The 25,460-nt window shown below is 35.7% G+C and overlaps 1 protein-coding gene across 3 annotated transcripts in view; it reads right to left on the bottom strand.

Annotated features, from left to right (window-relative positions):
- Positions 1–743: 743 nt before the first annotated feature.
- ZFAND3 (zinc finger AN1-type containing 3) overlaps positions 744–25,460 on the bottom strand; it is a 125,236-nt gene continuing 100,519 nt past the window's right edge. For all 3 annotated transcript variants that reach the window (XM_039347053.1, XM_039347054.1, XM_039347056.1), the window contains 2 exons: positions 21,006–21,176; positions 744–1,395 (listed from right to left, as the gene is read on the bottom strand). In XM_039347053.1, coding sequence (XP_039202987.1) covers positions 1,241–1,395; positions 21,006–21,176 — 326 coding nt within the window. In that variant the 3' untranslated portion in view covers positions 744–1,240. The remainder of the gene's footprint in view (positions 1,396–21,005; positions 21,177–25,460) is intronic.

The following is a 25,460-nucleotide window of genomic DNA, read 5'->3' as shown; positions in this document are numbered from 1 at the left end:
ATGAAATTGACATACCTACCTCTAAAAGACCAGATCTAGAGAGTCCCCATTCTACGCAAGGCATTTTACAGTCACTTGCTTTGCAACTGATGATGAGCACAGACCTTCACTGAGTACCAAGCTGCATAGTCACAAGGCTGGGACAGCCCATTTGATTATCTCCTTAATACACTGGAAGTGAGGTGTACAAACTCAGTTCAATAAAGGGTGATTTTCCTGGTTGTTCCCCCAATACTGTTAACTGAATTCCATTTGCTACAAAATGTCCTTTACCCCTCAATATACGTCTAGCTACAGAAAGTCAGTCTGTAGAATCCAGGCATGGCTACTGTGCTGTGAATTAGCCTTATTTGTTCAATTATCAGATACCTGCACTTAGCAAAAGGCAAACGAGAGCCAATCAGATTTTGGCTGATGGGAAACAGCAACTATGGTTGGCATATGGAATGGATCACGCCACTAAAGAAATGTTGTTGATGCTGTGTAGAAAATGCACGCCGTTTACTGCTTGTTCCAAAATAGCACTAACTTTAAAGTAAGATATTTCCTCCTCCACCTTAGTGAAGAAATAATTTCCCTGTAATCTGATATTTTCATCTAATATAAAAGTTGTCATAAGAATCTGTCCCCTCTTTTTGGCTTCCTAGAAAGCTGTTCCTACCCCTAAGAGATTTCCTGATGTTGATGGCGCTGCATGATCTTAGAAGACATGCGTGGAAATAGCAAAAGTAATGATTTAGGTCTTCTAGGTTTAGCATCCACCCTGCTTGTTTTAAGCAGAGTTTCACCTCTTCAAGGTTAGCTAATAGTAAGGACAGGAAAGCCAGGCTAATAAGGGTAGTTTCTTCCAGAGTGGTATGCACATAAGCAGTCTTTTACATCAGTTTCTACTCAGCTGCTGGACACTTCCCAACATAAGGCTTTTTGTTTGTTTTGTAAGAACTTGACTCCTGCAATAATAGAAGCCTCTATATTTTTGTTACAATCCATTAGCCATGCTCAAAAATATGTCTTCATTTTTTTTAATAGTGGCTAGTAGGCACCTTAACAACCAGCCAGTAATCAGTGTTGATCACCATTTAACTCCTAAACTACAGTACCAGGATGGTTGGCTAAAGAAAGGAAATTGATTGGCTGTAGTCTGAAACTTGCCCAGTACAAGTGTCTGGCTGACTTTGTCCTAAATAAGGCTAACATTAGTGAACTAAGAGAACAGCATTTGGTTGAAGAGTCTTGCCACTCAGGAGCAGCCCTCGCCAATGCGCTGGCATGATCGCCCAACTTTCCGGTCCAGTTTCACCATTTTCATAATGGCTTCTTCACGCCCACGTCCCATGTGGTCAAATGTGCAATCGTGCTGTTCAGGTAGGCGATGCAACATACAGAACACATAACCTGTAAGGACAGAAGATATTTTCAAAAAAGGAAAAGAATGAATACACAATAATGTTAGGAATGTACTAACAGCTTCTAAGGAGAGATTAATTAGTACAAAAATTTGTATATGGCTTAGTGCATACTTTTGCCATCTAGTCACTAAATAACCGAATGCTACAAGGAATAAATTAACCAACTGAAACCTTCAGGTTATCACAGCTAGAGAGAGCTACCCATTAAATCTTTTTATTAAATTACCCATTAAATCTTTCCATGAAGTCATTATTTTTGATATTGTTCCTTCCATTTAAAATATAATCTCAGTATAGAAACTCATGCCTGAGGTGAAATTTTCTAAAGGAATTTTCCCAAAGATAAAGGGGAGGAAGTTTTAATTTTGAAAATCATAACTGAAGGAGTTAATTTTGAAACTAATACCTATAAAATATGTAATAAATAACCCCATCAGCAATATTTGAAAGGGGATTTATAGCAATAGAGCCAAAGTACATTTTCTCAAATCAGAACACCTGATGTAGCTTCATGCAAACATTGTCAGCTGTTAGCTGTTATGTTTGTATGAAACAACTATCTATAATCAGCTGCTCAAGTCATGTATTAGATTTAATTTTTTTAAAAAAAACATGTTTTTTTTTTTACAGATAATTCATTTGGAGACACTTCAAAACTAACTTCAACAATGACACTATTATTCCTGTACAGATTTCTGTTCCAGCTTTTTCACGTTCACCTTTTCCATGAATTTTTACACTTCACTGGTAATTTGAAATTCTAATTGACAAAGGTGAATGATTTACCTAAAAATATCTTTTCAAGATAAAGGCAGTGCAAATTTATGTACTACTGAACTAAATAGTGCCAGACAGGATGTATCAACTTAGGTTTTTTGGAATATAAATATATTTGCACATCAGTATAATTCTTGAAATACTTGTGCAGATCTTTCTAGCTGTGATGATTTCTTGGTTCAAGAAGATGCAGGACTTCTGTGTTTATTTTATACTACACTGCTTTTTTAAAAATTTAAACTTTCTATAAACTTGTACAATAAGTAAAACAAAATTAAAAGATAAGGCATCCAATACATAACAAAGGTCTATAAAATTCAGAAAGCACAAGAGCTTAAAACCCTAAAATGTTGAAAACAGTCCAGAGTATGAATAATTTGAAACTTCCCATCTAGAGAGAAATCAAATCTAGATTTTTTTTAAAAAACAGACCTTGTCTAACACAGATATATTAAGGCAAATGACAACAATGTTGAATAACAACAAATTCTGGAAAGAAATATTAATGTTTCACAGAATTTTGCTTCATGGATATTTTGCTGTTTTGTTCCTTTTTTTAAAATAAAACACTAATATTAACAATATTTGAAAGCCAAGTTATATCAGTTTGTATACTGAAACTTCCAAACCCAGATCTTTATCACCACTGAAGATACAGGTACTCCTTGACTTATGACCACAACTGAGCCCAAAATTTCTGTTGCTAAATGAGACAGTTGTTAAGTGACTTTTGCCCCATTTTACAACCTTTTTTGCTATAGTGGTTGAATGAATCACCACAGCTGTTAAGCTAGTAACATGGCTGTTATTAACTTCCCCATTGACTTTGCTTGCAAAAAAAGACCTCATGATCCTGGGATACTGCAATAGTCATAAATATGACTCCAGTTGCCAAGCATCTGAATTTTGGTCATGCAAGAGTCCTAAGTGTAAAAAACGGTCATAAACCACTTTTTCAGTGCTGTTATAACTTCAAAGGGTCCCTAAATAAAAGGTTGTAAGTCGAGGACTACCTGTAGTTGATTATTTATTTGATTTGATTTTGGTGTTGCTTAATTCTGACTTGGGGAGCACAACATAAATTAAAGAATTAAAAAAGAATTCAGATTTAAAGCACACAATTTTATTTAGCTCTCAACCATTTTAGAAGTTCCTTATTAAATGAACTGTTAACAAGGGGAAAATAATTTGTTAGAACTTGTCTTTACTATAAGAGGTTACAGACAGTAATTTTCTAAAAAGTGATATCTAGTTACTGGTTTCCAGCAGAAACAAACAAAATCATAAGTGTTTACTGATTCTCTGCTTAAGGCAGAAATGTAAAATACAAATCTTTTAACGAGTAGTTAACATTTTATTTTAGAATGCTTTTGGCACAACACAACAAGTACAGGTAGTGTCCCTGTACAGTTAAGTCTCCGGCAAAATAATTATATCGGAGCTGAGAGTGTCTAACAACCTTTTCTCTAGTCTGCATAACATAGTAGTCCAATGTAAAAGGTAATTAAAGAATGTGAAATTGTTTTCTTTGTTTTTAAATAGTGCCTTTTTATTAAATGTTATGTTAAAGTTAACATACTCTTATATAAGAAGCACATTTCTGACATTCTGGTTGTCAAGGCTAAAAAATAATAATAATCAGTGCATACTACTACCGGTAGCTATATTTAATTTTGCAATTATTGCTCTGTTATTAGTACTATGATCTTATGACTAGAAATACTGACAAATTGTTATTTTATTCTAGAGGTCATTCAAGATTATTCAACAAGGTAATAAGCACATAACCCAAGAAAATGGTAGAAAGTCAAAGGAATTAACAAATATTTCAGAGGGAGATCCTGATTTTTATAAAATGCACCAATCTGATGTTCTACTGTATGTAGAATTTTTTTGTTCATGCATAGACCTCTCCCTGTTTCCTAAAAACTGCTCTAGCAAGATCTTCCTCTTTGGCCTAATTAGGGAAAGTATTGGGGATTTAAAATATAGGGGAAATCTATATGCTGTTCCATCAGCAAGTGGACACTTCTATTTCCACCTAAATTAATTCATTTATATAATATTTTAATGTTAGAAAATGCAACTCAGATTTGTGACCTAGAAAAGTTTAAGTATATATATATCCCAGAAGCCTATACGTGACAAAGAATAGTGTACCCCATGATAACCATACTTTGTTGTTGTTGTTAATTGCGAAGTCGTGTCCGACCCATCGTGACCCCATGGACCATACTTAGCCAAACCAATTCAAAAAGTCTAGGTCAAGAAGTAAGTTAAACAGTCTGCTATGTATGGTTAGACAGTTAGGTGCTATGAATTCTACTTGACCGCATAGACAAATGTTCATCTTAGTAATTTCCTTGGAAAAATTCAACTCAATTTCATCTACCCAGCTTATTCACTTATTCTATTTTCCTCAACCTTGTCAAGCATAGGGTTTTTTCCCCCTAGTCCATCATCTTGTTGCCTTACTGTATATGCCCCAAAGGGTCCAAATTTCTTTTTGCCATTTGCTTAAGCCTTTACTTTGTTGATTTTTCTTGCAACTCATGATATTCTTAGAAACTGTTCCAAATATGGAATTTAAAAGCATCTCTTTCTCTTATCCAAATGTTAACTTTTCATAGCCATATAATATAACTGGAAAGACTATTGTCTTAACCATTCTGCTCTATATTGCTGTTAAATGCACTTTTTTTCCTTAATCTTATTTTGAGAGTCACTGCTTTCTTACCTAGGATTAATCTTTACTTCTAAGGCACACTGTCCTCCCTTTGAGCTGAACAAAAGAAAACTACCTATAACCTTTATTACTTCTCTATTAATTAAATATTCACTAAGCATGCAACTTGACATTACCTTCAACATCTTAAGATTTAAGAATAACACAGAGTTTTTTTACTCCTTACTCCTCGTTTTCTTATTTCCAATGTCGTCTTATTTTTGGCTAATAAACTGTGCCATTTGCATATGTCAAATTGTCAGCATTTCAACCACCAATTATGATTCCAACACTGATTTCTTCCAACCTTGCATTCCACTAATATATGCAATATAACATTTAAATACTATAAACCCAATATGCATCTATGTCTTACTCAAATCTATATTCTAAAACATTCTGTTTCTTCAAATTCAATTTTTAACAGCAGCTTCTTGTTCACTACTTTATAAAAATTCTTCAAAAATAAATCAAGTGTCCTGGTACTCATATTAGTCTTAATATATTCCACAGCCTGGCATAATCTATCCAAAGACCTTGTTATAAACAGTGCAACAAACATGAAACTCCTTTTCGTATTGTTCCATTTGCTCTATTAATCCTTCTCATGTTACTTATCTGATCATAAATCTTTGCTGAATGCTGACTGTACATTTGGCAATTTTTTATCTTTATGTATAGTTTTATTTTTTGTAAAATTAAGGTGGTAATCCTCAAGGAGGGCAGCTAATTATAACTGGAATGTAGTTCACAAAAAGTTTCCACTACAACATGTTTGGGTTATATCCCAAAAGTACAGCAACTGATGCCAATCTTGATCCATGTATACTTTCTGTTAGACTACTCCAAAACCAAAATAATCTTATTAGTCAAGTTCAACAAAGCTCCCAAATAGTTTATATTTGCTGATAATTTATCTTCTTTGGCCAATTCCCTTTTGCACCAATGGTAATTACTGCTTTCTCCTGTTTGAAAAGAACTCTAGGTTATTAAAAACAATATTCAATTTTAATCTCTTCACTTGTCTCTCTGATTCTACTTTGTTCTGTTGTCAACATTTCAAGTTTGTTTAGTAAACAAATTAATGCCTTTCCCCCTCTCATAGTCTCTAATACAAGACATTTAAGAAAACCCAAAGAAATGAAAATAAAGCTTAATCTGAAGTATTTTAATTAAGACTTATTGCTGATTCTAATGTGAAACTTTCTACAAAGTTAAAATTTCCGGAATGCATGCAACAGGGAAATACCCTATAGAAAATACTATTTGGGAACTAAAAGCAACATGTTTCCTTCATGAAAAATATTGGAAAGTTTCATTTTAGGCAATACTCATTGCAGACTTGAAATCCAGAGGAGGTCCTCAGATATAAATCATTCATATGAATAACATGTTTTGATTCATTTTTTAAAAATACACCTTGTAGTAAATGATCTGACTTAGGTTTTATTAAACTATATGACCTTATTCTTGAAATTTCTCTCAAGTAGCCCAAAATATGTGTTCAATTATTAAAGATTTCTATGGAAGATCTTCTCTTTCACTCAGGTGTGAATTTTACCAGAAGCTATAATATCAAAACTGTCATTAAGTGTTTAGTCTAAGTTTTGGATTTCTGCCTCTAACATCTATGGATACAAAGTATTTACCTGAATTAAAATTTATTATTTTATAAGTCACTCTATGGAGTATTTATCTTCACAAACATATCCAATCCCAAAATTGGAATTTAATTAAAAACTGAAGTGTAACCAAAATATTAATTAAAACAAACAAGCATTACCAGACACCCTGGCAATATAACTATATCTTCTGTTTTTTTCTTTAGTGCAGTAAAAATGCAAGACAGATAAAACAAAAATAAATAACAGCAAATTTCCAGGCAAAGCTATTTGTATATTGTAGAAAATTCAGAGGCATTTTTTAGTTCCCTACATTTTAACCTTATGAATGGTCATTGTTTTTACATGTTCCTGCCCTTAAAGCTCAGTTGATTATAATCGAAGTAGTATTCTTTATAAAATAGCTACTTATATTTGCTGCTAATGCCTGGATAAGATAGATTGATATGTTGGCAAATAAATATTCTAATTCATATTGTAACTCCACCAATTACATCTTAACATCTTCTATTAGCCTCTTCCTCTCCCTCTTCCAGAAGAAATACTAAATCATCTAAATATTATCTTTCTTCTAATAGAGAATTGAAACACATGAGAGATAAAAAATGGCATTAATACAATTCAATCAACAATACATATTCTGGACCGTATAGCTCTATGTAACCTCGTATACCTCTATATAACCCTAACTAGAGAGCATGTATCAGTATTTATTTATTTATTTATGAGACTTATATACCGCTTTAAGTGCAAGCACTCTCTAAGCGGTGTACACCAGTAAGCAATGTATATATATATTTACATTGCCCCCAACAATCTGGGCCCTCATTTTACCTACCCCGGAAGGATGGAAGGCTGAGTCAACCTTGAGCCGGTGAGATTTGAATTGCTGACCTGCTGAACACAGTCAGCTAAAGTGGCCTGCAGTACTGCACTCTAACTGCTGCGCCACCTCTGGGAGTTATTGGGTTAAATGCTAGGTATGTTGATGGGTCAGTGGGAGGAGTCTCAAAAGATCATTGGGAGATTCCCTGGACACAAGCCAGGTGGGAATACCTTTGTTTATCCAGCCTCATGTCTCCTAGCCACACGGCTTGGAGATCCTATGCCAACCTGTGATGCTCATGAAGAAGAAGAGGGGAAAATTCAATATCAATTTACTATTCTGTTCCAGACAGAACAGACTGCTTTCCATCCAATCCAAACAGATAGATAACTCAGAAGAATAAACAGAAAATATCACTTTATTCTGGGAATTCTAAACAATAACTCACATTTACGTAGAGATATGTCCAGAAGTATATTTGCAATATTGGTTCATTCCACAGGTAAATTGATATTGAATTTTCCCCTCTTCTTCATGAGCATCACATGTTCATCCAGACCTTGGACAGCTACAACGAGCAGTTTCTATTCCTCTTTCAACCAAGGAGCCCCAGTGTGGCTCTGAAGAGCGCCCAGAGGTGCCCGTCAAGGTCAACTGCACTTCAGTGTGTAATGACCCACCATTCCCTAGCAAAACCCCAAGCAAAGAAATGTGCTCTGTGCCACAGAGCACAGCAGGGAGGAAAGCCATGTTCTGTGTCAACCAGCTCCCCCCAACTGCAATTGCCTTACGGTTCCTAACTCTTGAAGCAAACAATTTGGCTCCGTTGAGAGTAGATGCCCCTGACCCCTTTGCCTACTACAGAATGGTCAGAGGCCCAACAAGCTCAACTGCCTTTAAGAAGGAACCTGAATGGGTCATCCCAGGAGCAGTTTGTGGTGATCAACCGCAAACCCTAACCCAGGTGAGCATCCCAAAAATCTCCATTTCCAGTAATGGAACAGCACCTCACCTAAAACCACATCTAGAACACTACACGCTTGTGACAACCAAACCTGTTTTGGAAGCAACAGTGTTCCAGACAAGCAAGAATTGCAACAACTTAGCTTTGTCCATAGAGGACAAACAAGACAAACAACATCTCCAAGACTGGGAGTCATGGAACGTACTCCCAAGATGTCTCCAAAGTATGCAAGTGCAGCGTACGTATGTCTCCAACTCACCCGCCACAGTGCAGAAGAAAGAATTGTACGCTTCCTTAGATGTGTCTATGAAGGTAAATGCAGCCTTAAGATATGTCACAGTCCACAGCGGGGAGAGCCACACTTACGTCGTCTTGTTTGCAACCATAAGATACATCAGAGTCTACAGCGGGGAGAGCTGCAGTCTCGGTGTCTTCTTTGGAAAAGCGAGACTAACAATGAAAGAAGGCTACACCACACCAAGGTTAGAGCTATGTGGTACCACTTTGGCTGTAAAGCTCACCAACTTGACAGCAAAGACGTTCTGCCTTCAACTACAGTCTACCACCTTCTACGCAGACAGCAAGGTGATGTCAAGCTACATCTGCAAACAAAGCAGACACTTCTATGTCTATGTAAGCAACAGATAGAAAAGGATTGAAACATCTTTAAGCCCTGAACAATGGCAACATGTGCCAACAAATAAGAACTTTGTTAACCAAGTGAAGTGGCCCAACCTTGCCACACAGTTAACAGAACTGATCTGGCTAGAAAGTCTTGAGTTCTTGGCCTGTCCAAACAGACAGATGCCACAGAGACCAAAACGCTATGCACTTCCAGCTTCAGATCAATGTGCCAACCTTCAACCTCAGTCACCCAGTAAACGTCAACTAATCCGCTTCAAAACCCTATATAAGCGGAAGCACCTGAGATTAGGCATAGTTTTGATCGTCTTGATTACTTGTCTTAGCTCTCCAAGAATAAGCCCTGTAGGAGCCTGCAAGGACTTACTGACTTTCATGGACTCCATGTCGTTAAAGACACCCACACATGAAGTCCTCACTACCCTGACAACAGTAGCAGCCTTCTTCAATACTCCACCGGTGGTTCCAAACCCTTCGGTTCTTGAGTATCCTGAGTCTTCTGCAGCAGCTGTTGTTCCTGATTCTTCAGTTCCAGTTGTTGTTCCTGATTCTTCAGCTCCAGCTGTTCCTGAGTTTCCAGCTCCAGCAGTTCCTGAGTTTCCAGAAGTTCCTGTTCCTATGTTTCCAGATCCAGCTGTTCCTGTGTTTCCAGGTGCTTCAGTTCCTGAGTATCCTGTGAATCCAGTTCCCTTTGTTCCTGAGAAACTTTCAGTTCCAGTTTTTCTGTTCCAGATTTGGTTCCAGTTTCTTTTACAGGAAGAAGACCTTGTCTCGCTGAGAGACAAGAATGCATACCACAACTATTGGCCCATGGGACTTATGCATCGGGCCCACCCACTTGATGAACTAGTTTGCCCAGCCGAGGTCCAGATCATGAAGCCATGTGAGTCAGGTCGTAACTCAAAGACTCTTATACCAGGCTGATCACCGATTTGGTCCCGTTGCTGATGAAGACTGAACCAGAAGATCTAACCTCAAATTATGTATTGTCTTATGCATTCTTTGATGTAACATTTGCTTGGTTTTTTTTGCATAATTGTGCATGTTTTATATTTACCAATGGTTATGGATGTTTCATACCAAGTTTTTACTTATTTAGTCACAAGTTAGTTAACAATGAGTATTGCATGCCTTAATGCTATGTTTTTTTTGCTATTTCAGTTAGTTAGTAGTGGAAATATAAATTTCAAGCGGGGAGTATTCTGGACCGTATAACTCTATGTAACCTTGTATACCTCTATATGACCCTAACTAGAGAGCATGTATCAGTATGTTAGAATATCTGGCAGTTATTGGGTTAAATGCTAGGTATGTTGATGGGTCAATGGGAGGAGTCTCAAAAGGTCATTGGGAGATTCCCTGGACACAAGCCAGGTGGGAATGCCTTTGTTCATTCAGCCTCATGTCTCCTAGCCACACAGCTTGGAGATCCTATGCCAAGATGTGATGCTCATGAAGAAGAAGAGGGGAAAATTCAATATCAATTTACCTGTGGAATGAACCAATATTGCAAATATACTTCTGGACGTATCTCTACGTAAATGTGAATTATTGTTTAGAATTCCCAGAATAAAGTGATATTTTCTGTTTATTCTTCTGAGTTATCTATCTGTTTGGATTGGATGGAAAGCAGTCTGTTCTGTCTGGAACAGAATAATACAGATGAACATAAAATAAAAGTACCAACATTAAGAGTAGTAGCAAAAATTATGAGCCTTTTGCACACTGTCCCCAAAAGCCTGAGAAATTTCTAGAATTTCTGGAACCTGGGTACCAGAACTAAGGTAGGTTCTGATGTGTACATTATTTTGCCAAATGGCCTTAGTCCAGTGAACTTATGATACACATGTCAAAGTAGGCACACCATAATACTTTGGGTAAGACTCCAGTGATTACCAACATCCAACAAAGCATGCCTTATTCCCATGAGATTTTGGGGGGCATGAAGTATGTACTTGTGCAGTTTTTAAAATCACTAGAAGATGTATAAAAATCATGCAAGAACATGATGTGCTTTTGTGTGGTTTCTGGAGGCTGTAGAGGCCCACAGAAAGCATGCTCTGAAGCCACTTCAAGAATGGAGGACTCATGTGATCTGGAACAGCTTTAGGTAGACCTCAGAGGTCTGTCAACAGAAAGAGAATACACTTGTGCACCTTGGAGAATGGTGCAAGGCAGCCTTTTTGACTGGCAGTGTTGGCGTTAGGGCTGATGTTTAGACACATGTCTCTATTTCAGGTGAGCTTCTGGCTGACACCATGTGTGTCGCATGACAGCAGGTCGAGTTAGGCATTTTCTTAATTTTTGACATGCCATGCCCAAAAGGTTTATCATCACTTCCTAGCAAAAGCACAAATAAATAGAATCTTCTGAAGCAGATTTGTAAGATTGTGCATATCTATAAAAGAACAACCAACATACTCCTAACTGATGAATTTACATTTCTTTATAGGAAGGAAGGAAGGAAAAGAAAGAAAGAAAAGAACTCAAAGAGATGGTTTTATCGTGAAATTATCATCATTGTAAGAAAAAGTCCCTCTGATGATTAGTTACAGTATTGATAAGCTTTAAGGGAGATACTGTTTTAGAGACATATTTTCTTTGAATGTACAGGAGATAATAGTGGGGTATTCTGAGGTAATTTAGAAACACATTTAAAAAGCAAGCAGGTCTCAGTGAAGCCATGGAAGAGTTAAGAAATTAGCAATATTTAAAATATAAACAAAACTCATATTCAGACTTTTTCTCATGTAAATTATGCATATTCATACATCATTAATTAGACATTTAATTAGGAAACAGGTTAGTTTTCTGATAAACTGGCTTTCAATGGCTATTTTTGGATAAATTATAATTTTGCAGGATTTATCTTTAATTAGAATGCACTGCATTTTGCATGCAACAAATACAAATACTTAATCTAGTACCATAGTAGCTGAATCATTGCGTAGGTGAAATTTTAAACTTCAAACGCCTCTTTTAAGGGCAATGTATACAATATTTCCATACAGAATTATTTTGGTTTTGGCTTTGGAAGTCTTAATCCCATCTTTTAGGTAGTATTAAATTAAGCATTTCGTCATCTTCAGGCTGGTGTTTTCAGCTTCGTGCTTTGAGGAGCATTGTGTGGTCTTAGCTGTTTCTTCCTTTTAACTGCCAGTGAGGGTATGAACTAATTGGGTGGGAGCTTGGCTGTGTTCTGATTGGTTAGGGGCTTGGCTGTGCTCTGATTGGCTGGGGGGTTGGCTTTGCTCTGATTGGCTGGGGGGTTGGCTGTGCTCTGATTGGCTGGGAGAGTTTGGGTGGGGGCTTTGTTGTGCTCAGGTTAGTCTGAGTTGCAGGGGGATTTTAAGATGGTGGGCTGCCTTGCTATTTTTTGGCTTCGCATTCGTGGTCGTGCCTCATCTTCATGGTGGGTGTCAGTTTGCTTCATGTATGGATTGGAGGGGTTTAAAGTGGCTAATGATGCAGCTGTGGTCTGGCTTCTGGTTTGTGTTTTGTTTTTCATAAATAATATATTTCGGATCTGCAGATTGTCAAAGTCCTATGTTACAATAACTATGTTGACAGCAATGGAACCAATTACCATAACAAATAAATGTGCATTCTTCAGTCTACTTATATAGAAATTAGGTTACTTTAGCAACAGTTGTCTGCTGATATACTGTAGAAACGACCAAAGCATAGGAACAGTTTAATGCATAAAAATAAGTTCTTATAAGAATTTTATTGGAGTTGGTATAACATAAAGTTAGAAAACAGCTACAACTTAAATAGCATTCATATACAACATTTATATAATTTTAGAGAATAATTTTAAGAAATTTACATCATAAATAAAATAATTTAATAGTCATTTTAGTTTTTTTTTAAATATTATCAAAAAAAGAGTACCATTATTAAAATAAAATTTAGATCATGTCACTCTACCACACAGACTTGAGTGGTTCCCATCAGATAGGAGGCAGAGCGGTAACTGTGCCTTAAGCTTTCTTGGATGTCTGATGTGGATTTTAAGAGCTGTATGCACACAGTTCAATATCAAGATCTTATTACTAGGGAGGTCTTTGGCAGAGCTGCTGATTATAAGGAAAAAGCTTTCTCAATTTACTTAGCTGGATATCCCCTAATGTTTATTTAGGAAGGATAGAAAATTCTTGGTCTTAGGGATCAATGTGTCTGTTAATCGTTAGATAAGTGGTTCTCAACCTGTGGGTCGGGACCCCATTTGGGGTCGAACGACCATTTCACGGGGGTCACCAAACAATGCAGTCCGCCATTTTTTTTCCCTTTTCCTTAGCTGTGCTACTCCCTTTTATTCTATTGGCTTTTGAAAGCCAATAGGAATTGTCCAGGCTGTCTCTGCCCTGCTGAGCCCGCCAGAAGTCCCATTCTGCAAACAGTGCTGCACCAGTTGAGTAGTCCTCGATTTACGACTGGTTGAGTAGTCCTCGACTTACGACCGGTTGGGGGTCGCAGCATTAAAAATGTTGAGAACCACTGCATTAGATTAATAAGGATCCTTGTAATAAGATACTCCAAATGTAGTCTTTCAGAAGATATAAAAATTCATATTCAATATTCCCATAATAACATAATTGTCATCCAGGCTCTCTTGAATGACCCTGCATGGCAGGCACTCTCTCTTGAAAACAACCAGTTTTTTTTTCTCAATTCATATTCTTCATTCTTATTCATGCTTTAGTTATTTTATCCCATTTTTGACCACAGCACCACTGTATTTCCTGTGGTTATAGGCTGTGAAACACATATAGTGTTGGGTTGAAAGCACTGTTTATGATCTTAAATCATAGAATAAATTTAGATTTGTGGGAACATTCCAGTTTGAGAAGTTAGTATAGATTGTTTTTTTGGGGGGAATGGAAGTATCATAAGCAATTAGGAATATTAATTATTAATTATAACCTAACAGCCCCTTTAAAATTACACCTAATCTTCTAAGACACCTAAATAATTTTCAGCAGCATGTCTGCATCTCACTCATTTATTTTAAATGGAATCTTTTTTTTCTCAGCAAATATTCATAGGCTATTATTCAGGAATAAATCATTGTTAATTAGTTAGGAAAACTCACAATGAATTTTTAACAAGTATATTATTTCTGGAAAAGGCTCTTTCTGTCTTCTTACTAGTAAAGTGTAAGAAAACATCAAACAGATTTTGCAAAAATACACACACAACACCCAGTGAAACTAATATTATACTAAATTATCTTTTGGGCAACCATTATATCCAATGTGATATTAAACTGGATATGTAGCTGCTGACAACCGTACTCAACGAGTAGTCCTCAATGGTACTACATCCACAGGAGAGAAGTAAGCAGTGGGGTACCACAAGGCTCTGTCTTAGGCCCAGGACTCTTTAATATCTTCATCAATGACTTAGATGAGAGAATAGAAAGGGAACTCATCAAATTCGCAGATGACACTAAACTGGCAGGAATAGCCAACATCCCAGAAGACAAGCTCAAGATTCAAAAAGATCTTGACAAACTGGAATAATGGGCCCTATCCAACAAAATGACTTTTACTGTAGAGAAAAGCAAAGATTTTACATTTAGGCAGGGAACATCAAATATGTAAGTATAGATTAGGTGAGACCTGGCTCAAAAACAGTAACTGTGAGAGAGACTTTGGAGTCCTAGTGGATAATCACTTGACTATGAGCCAGCAATGTGCAGCAGCATCCAAAAAAGCTAATACAATCCTGGGGTTGTATAAACAGAGGCATAGAATCAAGATCACGTGAAGTATTAGTACCGCTTTATAAAACCCTAGTGAGATAACACCTGGAATACTGTAACCAATTTTGGTCACCATACTACAAAAAAGATGTTGAGACCTTGGGAAAAGTTCAGAGAAGAGCAGCTAAGATGATCCAAGGCCTGGAGACTAAAGCATATGAAGAACGGCTGCAGGACTTGGATTTGGCTAGTCTAAAGAAAAGAAGAACTAGGGGTGACATATAGCAGTATTCCAGTATTTGAGAGGCTGCCACAAAGAAGAGTGGTCAAATTATTTTCCAAAGCACCAGAGGGCAGGACAAGAAACAATGGTTGGAAACTTATTAAAGAGAGAAGCAACCTGGAATTAAGGAGAAAGTTCCTAACAGTGAGGACAATTAATCAGTGAACAAGCTTGCCTTCAGAAATTGTGGGCATTCCATCACTGCAGGTTTTTAAGAAGAGACTATCCAGTCACTTGTCTGAGATCATATAGGTTCTCCTGTTTGAACAGGGTAGTGGACTAGAAGACCTCCAAGGTCCCTTCCAATTCTATTCTGTCTGTTCTATTCTATTCTAATTCTAAATTGCATAGAAGCTTGCCCAATAAAATAGTGTAAGTTATTGTTGCCAACGTATGTGTGATATACTGTAGCTGGCATCTAGAAAAATCATATACAGGAAAATGGAAATACTCCAGGATTTTTGATTTAAAGTTTAGCCAGTTAAAGACATATAAAATGAAAAGTTGCTTCCCATATTTTCTTCCTCAATCTAAAATGTGCAGAGGTAATTAGCAATTCCCCTTGCTTCTTCCAGTTTGCTGTGTGAGAAAATGCAGAATTCGTCCTACAAATTGGTCTTTTGAAAATCAAAGGGAAACTGAATTTGTCTGTGTGAGCACTAGATGAGTTTGTAATTTAATGGAATTTTTAGGAAAGGTTTGGGGGCCTGACAGCTGTAGGATAGAAGATTCAGGGTGGCCCTATGACTTTTCTTCTGAGGTTCTTCCTTTCCTTTAATTGGCACCTCATTAGAAATTAATGGAAATGACATACTCTATTCTTTCTGCTCTAGGCACAGCACAGTACAAAAAGAACCATCACAATTCATAACACATTCAATTTATACAGCAATGGCTCTTAAGAATTATTTATGAGATGTGAATTTTTTGTCAGCAGGTAATAACCCATACTGAATAGTAGAAAAATGTCAGTATACACAAGGAATTCTTTCTTGAAGAAAGACACTCTGAATTTGTATTTTAAGGATCTTGGTGCTGACTCTTTAGTAAAATATTTGGAGTACCCTCTTTCCAAGTCCTACAATCCTCTTAAATGCTCATAATGTAATAGAATAAAAATGCTGATATTCAAATACCTTAAATACTTCATAACAATGAAAATTGTTTTGAAGGAGAAACAATAATCCTGCATCATTATTACCACTGCTGAATTTAAAATAGCAGCAATAATTTAACTAAAATTTCATGCTTCAGATATTCTCAGCAAAGAACAGTATATGAATAATTCTGAAGCATCCTTGACTAGTGGCAGAAGAGGATGATTTAAACTTTGATTCTTTCCTGCCCTGCCCCCTGTCCTACAAATTACTGCCTGGTGACAAAGGGGGAATTTGGATTAATTTCAGCATTAGAAGAATTCAGAAGAAGGCATTTGGTTAGGTCAGACATGACCCCAAATGCTTCATGTCTGCAAGATACCCTTTTGGATCATGGGATTTTTTTTAATATATTCAATATAATTATAAACTATAAAAAAGTAAACATTAGAGTTTCCATAGAGTAAAACTGGATATGTGGAAAAAGCAGTCCTAAAATTATAGAGAAAATAATATATTGATTGCTCCTAGCATTTACTGAAACTCATTTCTGTAATTCGATGAGTTGTTTCAGATTTTAATCTTTAGAACATAAAAATGAAAATGAAATTGCTTATCTTCAAATATTTAAAGATGAATAAATATGATCTCTTAATCATGTATAGGCTACATAGTTCTTTGGATTGCAATTATGTTACAAACCAATAACATCCTCCAGATTTTACCTCACATATGGTTGTTGTTTGGCACAAATCTTGCACAAATTATAAAAAAATGCAAGTAAATACAAAGTACAGCAGTTCTCATTATCAGTTACAGTATCTGTAAAGTCAGTGTCAATATCCAGTTTGTCTACAATTCACTGAGTTTGGGGCATAGTGGCAGAAATCCACATTTTCATATAATAGTATGGGTAAGCTCCATAAATTCAGATTACCTTTGACATCTGAGACACAACATATGATGAATGGATGAGTGAAGTACACAGTGGACTGTAAAATCTGTGGTCATTTATTTATTAATACAAATATACAGCTGCCTATCTCATGAGAAGTGACTCTGGGCAGTATATAATTATCAATAAAAATAACGTAACAGGTATATAAAAATATAAAAACCATAGTTAAAATAGAGATTAAGAGAGAGAGAGAACATTCACATCAATAGTGGAGCCATCTAAAAAATCTCCTTTTTTCTTGGGACCTCCAGGCCTGATAGCATAACTAAGTCCTGAGGGTCTTTTAGAACATCAAAATAAATGGAGCTGACCTAATTGGGGAGAGGGGGGAGGAGAATATTAAGGTAGGCACCAGGGCAGACAAGTAGGCCCCTGGCAAATGGTATCTGGAATATGTCCTCTGTCAGATATAAAGGGTCTGGCTGATAGAATTGGGGAGAGGCAGTCCCTCAAATAATGTGGTCCCATGCCATTAGAATCAGTAACTTGAATTGGATCAAAGTAAACTGGCAACCAATGCAGCTAACGGACCAGAGATAATATGTGCTGGCCTACGAGTCAATACTAAAATTATTCACAAAAACTGCACTTTTATAAAAATATTACTGTTTTAAATATAAATATTTGGCTTACAGTGTTTTGAGCATACAAGCCAACAATATGATAGATGACAGAGAGAGGGGGGGAGGGGGGGAGGGGGAAGGGAAGGGGGAGGGAGGGAGGGAGGGACAGAGAGAGGGGGGGAGGGGGGGAGGGGGAGGGGAAGGGGGAGGGAGGGAGGGAGGGAGGGAGGGAGAGAGAGAGAGAGATTGGACTCCAGAATTCCCAAACAGCAGATTCTATTTTAAAAATAGAGACTTAGTAAATATTTATTACTTCAATGTATATACTTCACCAATTATAAAGTGATTGCCTATCAAGGAATTAAGAAGAAAATGCAAAGTAAAAAAAATGCAGATAAACCTCATTTTGCATTTTTTTTCTTATTATAACAATATGCTATTAGTGAAGTATTAGTTTGCTATTTTAGCACATTATGCTACTTGGAGAATATTAGCTAGCTATTTGTTATTACTCTTAAATGAAATCTGTAGTACTAAAACTGAAATAAAACCTAAAGGAAAAGGAGTACATGTGCACAAATGCTATTGTTTTTATTCTAAAAAATAAAATGTAAAATGTAAACAATATAAAAACTGAACCAAGATACTTTACTATGAAATAACTGAGGTGTTTAAAGATTTTCAGTTAAGACATCAGGTTAGACACCAGAAGATCATGAGTTCTAGTCCCCGTCTTAAGCACAGAGCCAACTGGGTGAGCTTGAGCCAATTGCTGGCTTAAGAAGGTAAAGGCAAACCTCTTCTGAAAACCTTTCCAAGAAAATTTGTTGATTTGTCCAGGCAATTGCCAGGAAACAAAAACTGACTCAAAGGGACAAAATAAATAAATAAACAAATAAAATTACCATTTTTAGGTGAATGTGACAAGCATTACTAGAGTCAAAAATACGTTTTTTTTTTTTTTACAAATTGGGAAAACAAATGCTAATAGCCTTAAAAAGGAAAAACAGTTATAAAACGTACATTTTAGAATAGTATAAATGTTTCTAGAGTTACTTGGTATGATAGAGCAGTAGTTCAAAATTAATTAGAAACAAAATTCAGTCTCCACTTATACTGAGATTTGCACTGTTCACATAGATAAACTCATGTTATCTCTCATAGCTATTGTAAAAGAACTTGTGTTCTGCAAGAGATAAAGAAAATGTATTCTAAAGCAGGTGAGTAGCATTTCAAACAGAAAAAACAGCAATGCCTGTATTTGATTTATTTTAACTATATGGCTGGATGTTCAAAACTGACATACATTTGTATTAATATATTTTAATATATTAAACATATTTGCTAATTTGTTGATCTTAATATTAAACATCTTCTTTAAAATTATTAACTCTCTATATACCAATTATTATGAATGGGACTTTTGCTTCCAAATCCTTATGTAGCAGTATGCAGATTTTAAAATATTTATAGGATTAAAATTAGTCATTTTTCAATAGACCTGACATAACTAGCATTTTCTAGTATCATCTCTAAATGCAACAGGCTTAGACAGAAATGGCAATCACCCCCTTAAGGAATTTATCTTTTTAAAGAATGAATACATTAAATATAATAAAGTTGTAGGAGGTAGACACATTTCCTCATATGTATTCAAGACAGATACCAGCTTTATTATCAAACATAAACATTAAGCACAACATAAATATATCCAACCACTATTACAACAGCCTCACTGAAGCATGATACTGCACAGCTGAGGACATCCCCCTAACAAAAAAGATCAGATGTGAAAATATTTGGATACTAAGATCTTTAATAATTAAATTGGAGAAGTGGGCTTGACATTTTTTAAAAAAATACCTAGCAAATGGCTCCTTTATAGAGGAATACATGGGAAAAGGTAGAGATCACAAATGCTTCTCTGAAAAAGGGATGCCCCCTTTTTTCTTTTCAACTGACCCTCCCTGAAGTTCTCTTTCTCCTACAATATTACACACACACACACACACACACACACACACACACACACACACACACACACACAAACACCATCTTCTATAACATTATACTATTTGAGAAAAATCTTTCAACCAACCTAATACCGGTTGTAGTCTCTGGAGACAGCCCCAGAGTAAAGCAGCCAGAGAATTCTGCTGGCTCCTCTGCAGCATCAATGCAGCTTTGCTGGGCAATTGGATTCAATAAAGCAAATGAGCATTATTTTTTAACATTAATTGGGTTAATTCCAAAGTTAAGGGCATTGTTAATTAAGCTATCAGACTTGGAATATTTTCAAGCACAACTATAGTCACCTTTCTTTTATTAAAACAAATTTTATGTTTAGAATGCTTCAGTGTCAGCAAGTATCCTTAATCAAACTCTGACAAATGCACTAATACAACAATAAATATCTCAGATAATCACATTTAAACAGTTTTTAACTGTTCTAGTTTGTATTTTACCAAGGAGATCCAAGAAAAACATTTTAAACATAGTCCTGTGAGTAATAAATGTTAAATAGATATGTAGTCAACAGCTTATTTATCTCTTTCAGGTATGTAGATACATGTGACACTTTCTCAGCTGTAGCATAGTCTGGTCATTCTGAATCTTGAACATACAGAGTAGCTCTACTAATAGATATTATGTTTCATGAATAAATAATGGTATTTGGTTTTAGTTCTATGATAGAGTATAACAAGTTACAGATGTGAGATGAATAAATATTGAAAAAATAAAATATGCAATACAAATTGCTATGAAGGAAGTTAATATAATATTCCGATGGTATAAATTATCTCTAGTTTCTTTTCATGATAATTCATTGTACTTGATCATCGCCATTTCAGTGAAAAAGCATGATGCCATGGAGTACTTCACAGAGATTCTGTGATTTATACTCTTCATGGATAAGTAATTATAAGAAATCTTTAGATGGAGTTGGACATAAGATTTTTAAAACTACTGTACAAAAGGCTTATGGAAGAGGAAGAGGGAAATAATACATGCTTTGTATTCATAAAATTCCAGATCTAATATCTAGAATGGCTGAAAATTGTCAGTCTGGAACCCCTGGAAGATGTTATCAGAACAATAATGATGTAGAATAGCCTTTGAAAAAAGGCAGCTTGATATGATTGCTATATCTATGACAGAAGAGGATACTCAGAACTGTCACTCAAAATAAGACACTTTAATAGTTTGCTAAATCTAAATAGCTACCCTATTAGTAAAACAAATCTATAATCTCCCTCTTTAAATACCAAATATTATTACAGTAATAAGGTTGACCTTGTCAGATTTAATCTACTAAAGTTATTGCAAGGTTTTGCTATTATTTCTTTACCACTACAAAGTAGCTCAGATTATTCCTCACCGAGTGGGACATTAAAAGAAAAATTAATTCAAATCTGTCTTGTCAGTCCTTACCACAGCGACATGATCCAAGCTCTTGCTGTACCAGCTCCAATTTTGTTTGGCACTGGAAACACCTGCGCCTGCTCTTCTGTTTTGAACGGCTAATTTCTTCAGATCTATTGTGACCGTCCTCAAGTAACCGTGGCCGCTTCTCCGGAGAAGGCTCACTCTCCACCTGTGACTCTGTTAGTTTGGGGAAACATTTGTAATGCAGCATTAGTGGGAGTTCTACTTCAGCCATAGCTGTCATTAATTGTGTACAACTTGAAAAATACAAATGCTCCATTCTATTTGGGTTTGCATGCACTTTTTGAAACATAAAAGTAGAAAACAGAAAACTTTGCGTCTCCTAAGTTCAGAAACCAAATGCAAAACCAATTAGCCACTGACTTGATTATGACACATAGAGAAATGCATTAATCTAACAACTACAGCCTTTGTTTATAAATTCTCACATACAATCTCATTTCCACTGTCCCCATGCAAACCAATGTTGCATTTATCTAATGTTAGGTAACAAATATTACAAAGTTTTATTTCTCTACCTTTGTAGCAACAAATACTGAGTGAACTATAAATAACAATATTCTTCTAATTCCAACTAAGAACCTAAACATTAAATATTTATAGGAGCTTGTTTGCAATTTTTGGGTAAATAATTTTTGCAGGTATATGTTATACATTATTACATAAAATTGGTTTAATCAGAGAAAATAATAGACTCTAATGAGTCCCATGAATTACATGCTTTTTCATATCGCAAGAGATTCCATTTTACCAATCTTTTTTGTTTTAAAAGAAATCCATCCATCCAACTTCTTCAAGAGCCATACAACAAAAAAATTAAAAGATTGTAACTAGGTTCCATTCATGGTTCACAAATTTCTATTTATATATAAATACAAATAAATTTCATTTTACTGTCGTTATTTCATTTTACTGATGGCTGTTTCAAGTCAGAACTGCAACATTTAGTCATGTTTCCTATACTATGGCCCTTTCATTTTATTTCACTTTTTAAAAATTGCAAATGAAGACCTGTAGTTTTGGGGAAGTTGAAGATGATAAGAAACCTTTTTTTTCTTCTGGCTTCAGGTTTTTAAAAAAAATTTCAGAGAGGTTTTATAATTAGAGAACACAAACATACATTTTTATGGTATCACTGCTTCAAGAAAAAAATGCCTCTATTGTTATCCAATGCCTTGGTACATTTCTATCTGGAGAGCACCAGATATAAAATGATTCTAATTTTTGAGTTTTTCGAAAACTCATCCAAAACCCCAGAGCGGAAGGAGGGGATTAGTTGTTCGTGGAAAAACTCTGGTTTTGGGGGAAGGAATGGGTAGAAGGCCCACAAAGAAATTCTTGTCCCAATGGAGAAGAAGTAGGTAGTCAGCTGAGCAAGACAAGGCCAAGCCATGATGAGCATAGTAAATTTTCTTCTCACTCTTGTCAAGCCCAGAAATGGAGGAGGGAGACAGAAAGAAAGGGGGACGAAGTAGGAGAGGTAGAGGGAGAAAATCTTTGGGAGGCATACCTAGGAGGAAAACTGATACCACATGAACATCAGTTTTATGATGGAAGTTGCCAGGGTTGAGGTGGGAGGCTACTCAAATCCAATCCAATCCAATCAAATGAGATCAAATCAAATCTCTGTTGTATATATTGCTGCAAATGCTTGGTATGAAAAATATCATTGTGCACAATAAAAAGCATTAAAAATTCCACTGTTTTGTTTTTTCTTAAGTCCACTGGAGTTGGGCAGCCAATATATTAAAAAAACCCCCTCCCTTCTCACTCTGTTGATATGTATTTTCCTCAATCTCAATAGATTTGGTCCAGTTCCTCCAAATAACCCCAAATTCTATGGGAGAGATATATTATTGGATTGGGGAAAATGCAAAAGTGCAAGATTGCAAGAAAAGTCCCCCTGGGAAGAGATCCATATAAGTTATGTTGGTGATGGAATCTTGAAAACTTTAAAATATTTTTCTATTTCATTTAGGAATATCAACTGAGAAAACTTTACATGTTTTTCTGACTGGTCAACTGTCTTCAACCTTCTGACTGACACTATACGAGTTTGCATTTTTTATCTTCTTTTATGCCTTTTAGAATGTCTTGGTAAACTTTGATTATACAGCTTTATTGATTTATTTGCTTGATTGTTGGTATAGTATACCCATGTGCAATCTAAAGATAAAGAGCAAAGCATAAAATTTAAAAATAAATGTAAAAAAAAAGATTCCTAGTAAGGTATGGAGATAGAAACACTGTGACACTACTTGTAATCTCAATAGAGATATGGAAAAAATAAGGATTTATATAAATTAGGAATGCAGGCTCTTCTACTTATAGATGCTTGAAAAGGAGGAAATATTCAGAATTGTTCTTCTCAGGAAAACTAGTAGAATACAAACAAGAGAATATGTAAATAAAGAGGACAAAAAAAATATCAACCCATTATTGGGGAAAGAAAAAATTATACTTGTTCGTTACCAGGAAAATTTTGCAGTTACCGTAGTTTAATCTCCGACATGACAGCATCTGAGGCATATCACAGGATAATTTTTATTATAAAAGACATATAGCCTGAGAGATTGACATTTCTGATCCCAATTGACTGTGTAAACATCAGTAAGGGCAGTAACTATTTTTAAAAAAGGAATTTTAGTCATCAAAAATAAAACTATTGTGAATTTTCTGTAGCAAGCATAGACTGCAGAAGAAAAATATTAATGGTAATTAAAGAAGCTAGAATTCAGAAGCAAAAAGTAGCTACAGTTTGATGTATTGGCAGTCCTAGAATAATAGGACACAGTAAAAAAAGCACAAATATACTCTTTTGTTTTGCAATCATAATTGGGACCTGCCACTCAATTGCTAAGCGATATAGTTGCTAAATGAAAAATCACATGACCATGAATGTGCTTAAAATTTTATTTCAACTTTGTTCCCCCCCTCTTTGGAATGTTGATCCCAATGAAGCGATAAAGAACAAGAAGAGAATTAAGTTTTTATTAGTTATACCAAAGGTCCCCAACCTTTTGGGCACCAAGGACTGGTTACGTGGAGAGGGGTTTTTCCGTGGACTGAAGAGGGTGTGGTTTTGTGTGCTGCCTGCATCCCGCAGATGGGGCTTTGTTTGTTTGTGCAACCCAGTTGCTAGTATGCCGTGGCCTGGTACTGGTCCACGGACCAGAGCTTGGGGACACCTGAGTTATACAATCCCATAATAGTATTTACAATATATTACATTATTTACTGTTTTAATACAATAAAATATAAGAGAGTAAGCAGGCACACAATGGGGAATACACATGAAGAGGAATGTGCTAGCACAAGCTGTCTAGAAGCCCCCAATCTATCTAGGAAACACACATTTTAGGTATGAAAAGGATTAAAGTCTTGTCACCACTGGCAGCAGCTGTGAGCTGGCTAATTAAGGTCACAGAACTGACCTTTTAGGGGAACTACCCTAAGTCTGTATTTTCTTCTGTTGAATGAAGTAACTTGTTGCATCTGTAGGTATATCTAACCTCGTGCTGTGCTTGCATCGGTGTGTGCACTAAGTAGCACAAGTTGAGCACATATGTTTTACTCTAGGACATGTAACGAGACATGGGAGTTAAAGGGCCTAGAAAGGAGTAGCCAGAAGTATGCCAACCAGCAGCCTAACAGTTTCCCATAGAGATATATTTGAGAAATGTTTTCTGAACAATTTTCTCCACAACTCCAGGAAGGATTTACCTTATTTTTGATTCATTCCATTTTGGTTTTGGAGAACTATCCAGCTGGTGGACAGAAAGATGGAGAGGGTTCTGATAACCCCCCCCCCCTTTAACATTCTCTTAGGATAATTTTTTTTAAATAACTGTTTTATAAATGTCAGTAATTACAAACATACCATGACAATTTTATAGAAGTTATGATCTAATTATCTGCTATGGCTATGTAGCAACTGAAATTTTTGCATGAGAAATTATATTAGTATCTCTGGTATTTCCAGGTTCCACTATTTCCTATTATCTCTTATAGTTCATCTTTATTATGAATATATCCGGTTCTTTTCCTATGAAGAATTAAAAACCTGCATTTTAAATAAACTAGGAGATTATAGTTAATAATATTTTGAACTACTTCTGCAATGAGAAAGGCTACACCAATAAAGTATGGTAGTTTTACAAGGAAAAGTTTGCATAGATTTTTTACATAGTTCCTAACCAAGTATTTTGTAACTTTGCATAGTTACATTTTTGTAGTATTTTATTTATATTGTTTTAGCTTTTAATAATGTAAACCACCCAGAGTTACCCTGTGGTAAGATGGGCGGCCAAAAAAATTTAATAAATAAAATAAAATAAATACTCATGAAGTGATGTTACTGATTATGAATATATAACATAATACTATTGACTTAAAATACCTCAGTAAAAGAGCTTAATAACAGCTGAAGAAATGATATAC

This window comes from Crotalus tigris, unplaced genomic scaffold, assembly GCF_016545835.1.
Source record: "Crotalus tigris isolate CLP2741 ecotype Arizona unplaced genomic scaffold, ASM1654583v1 scf7180000018048.2368360, whole genome shotgun sequence".
In the NCBI taxonomy this organism is placed as follows: domain Eukaryota; kingdom Metazoa; phylum Chordata; class Lepidosauria; order Squamata; family Viperidae; genus Crotalus; species Crotalus tigris.
This window is presented reverse-complemented; position numbering and strand designations above follow the sequence as displayed.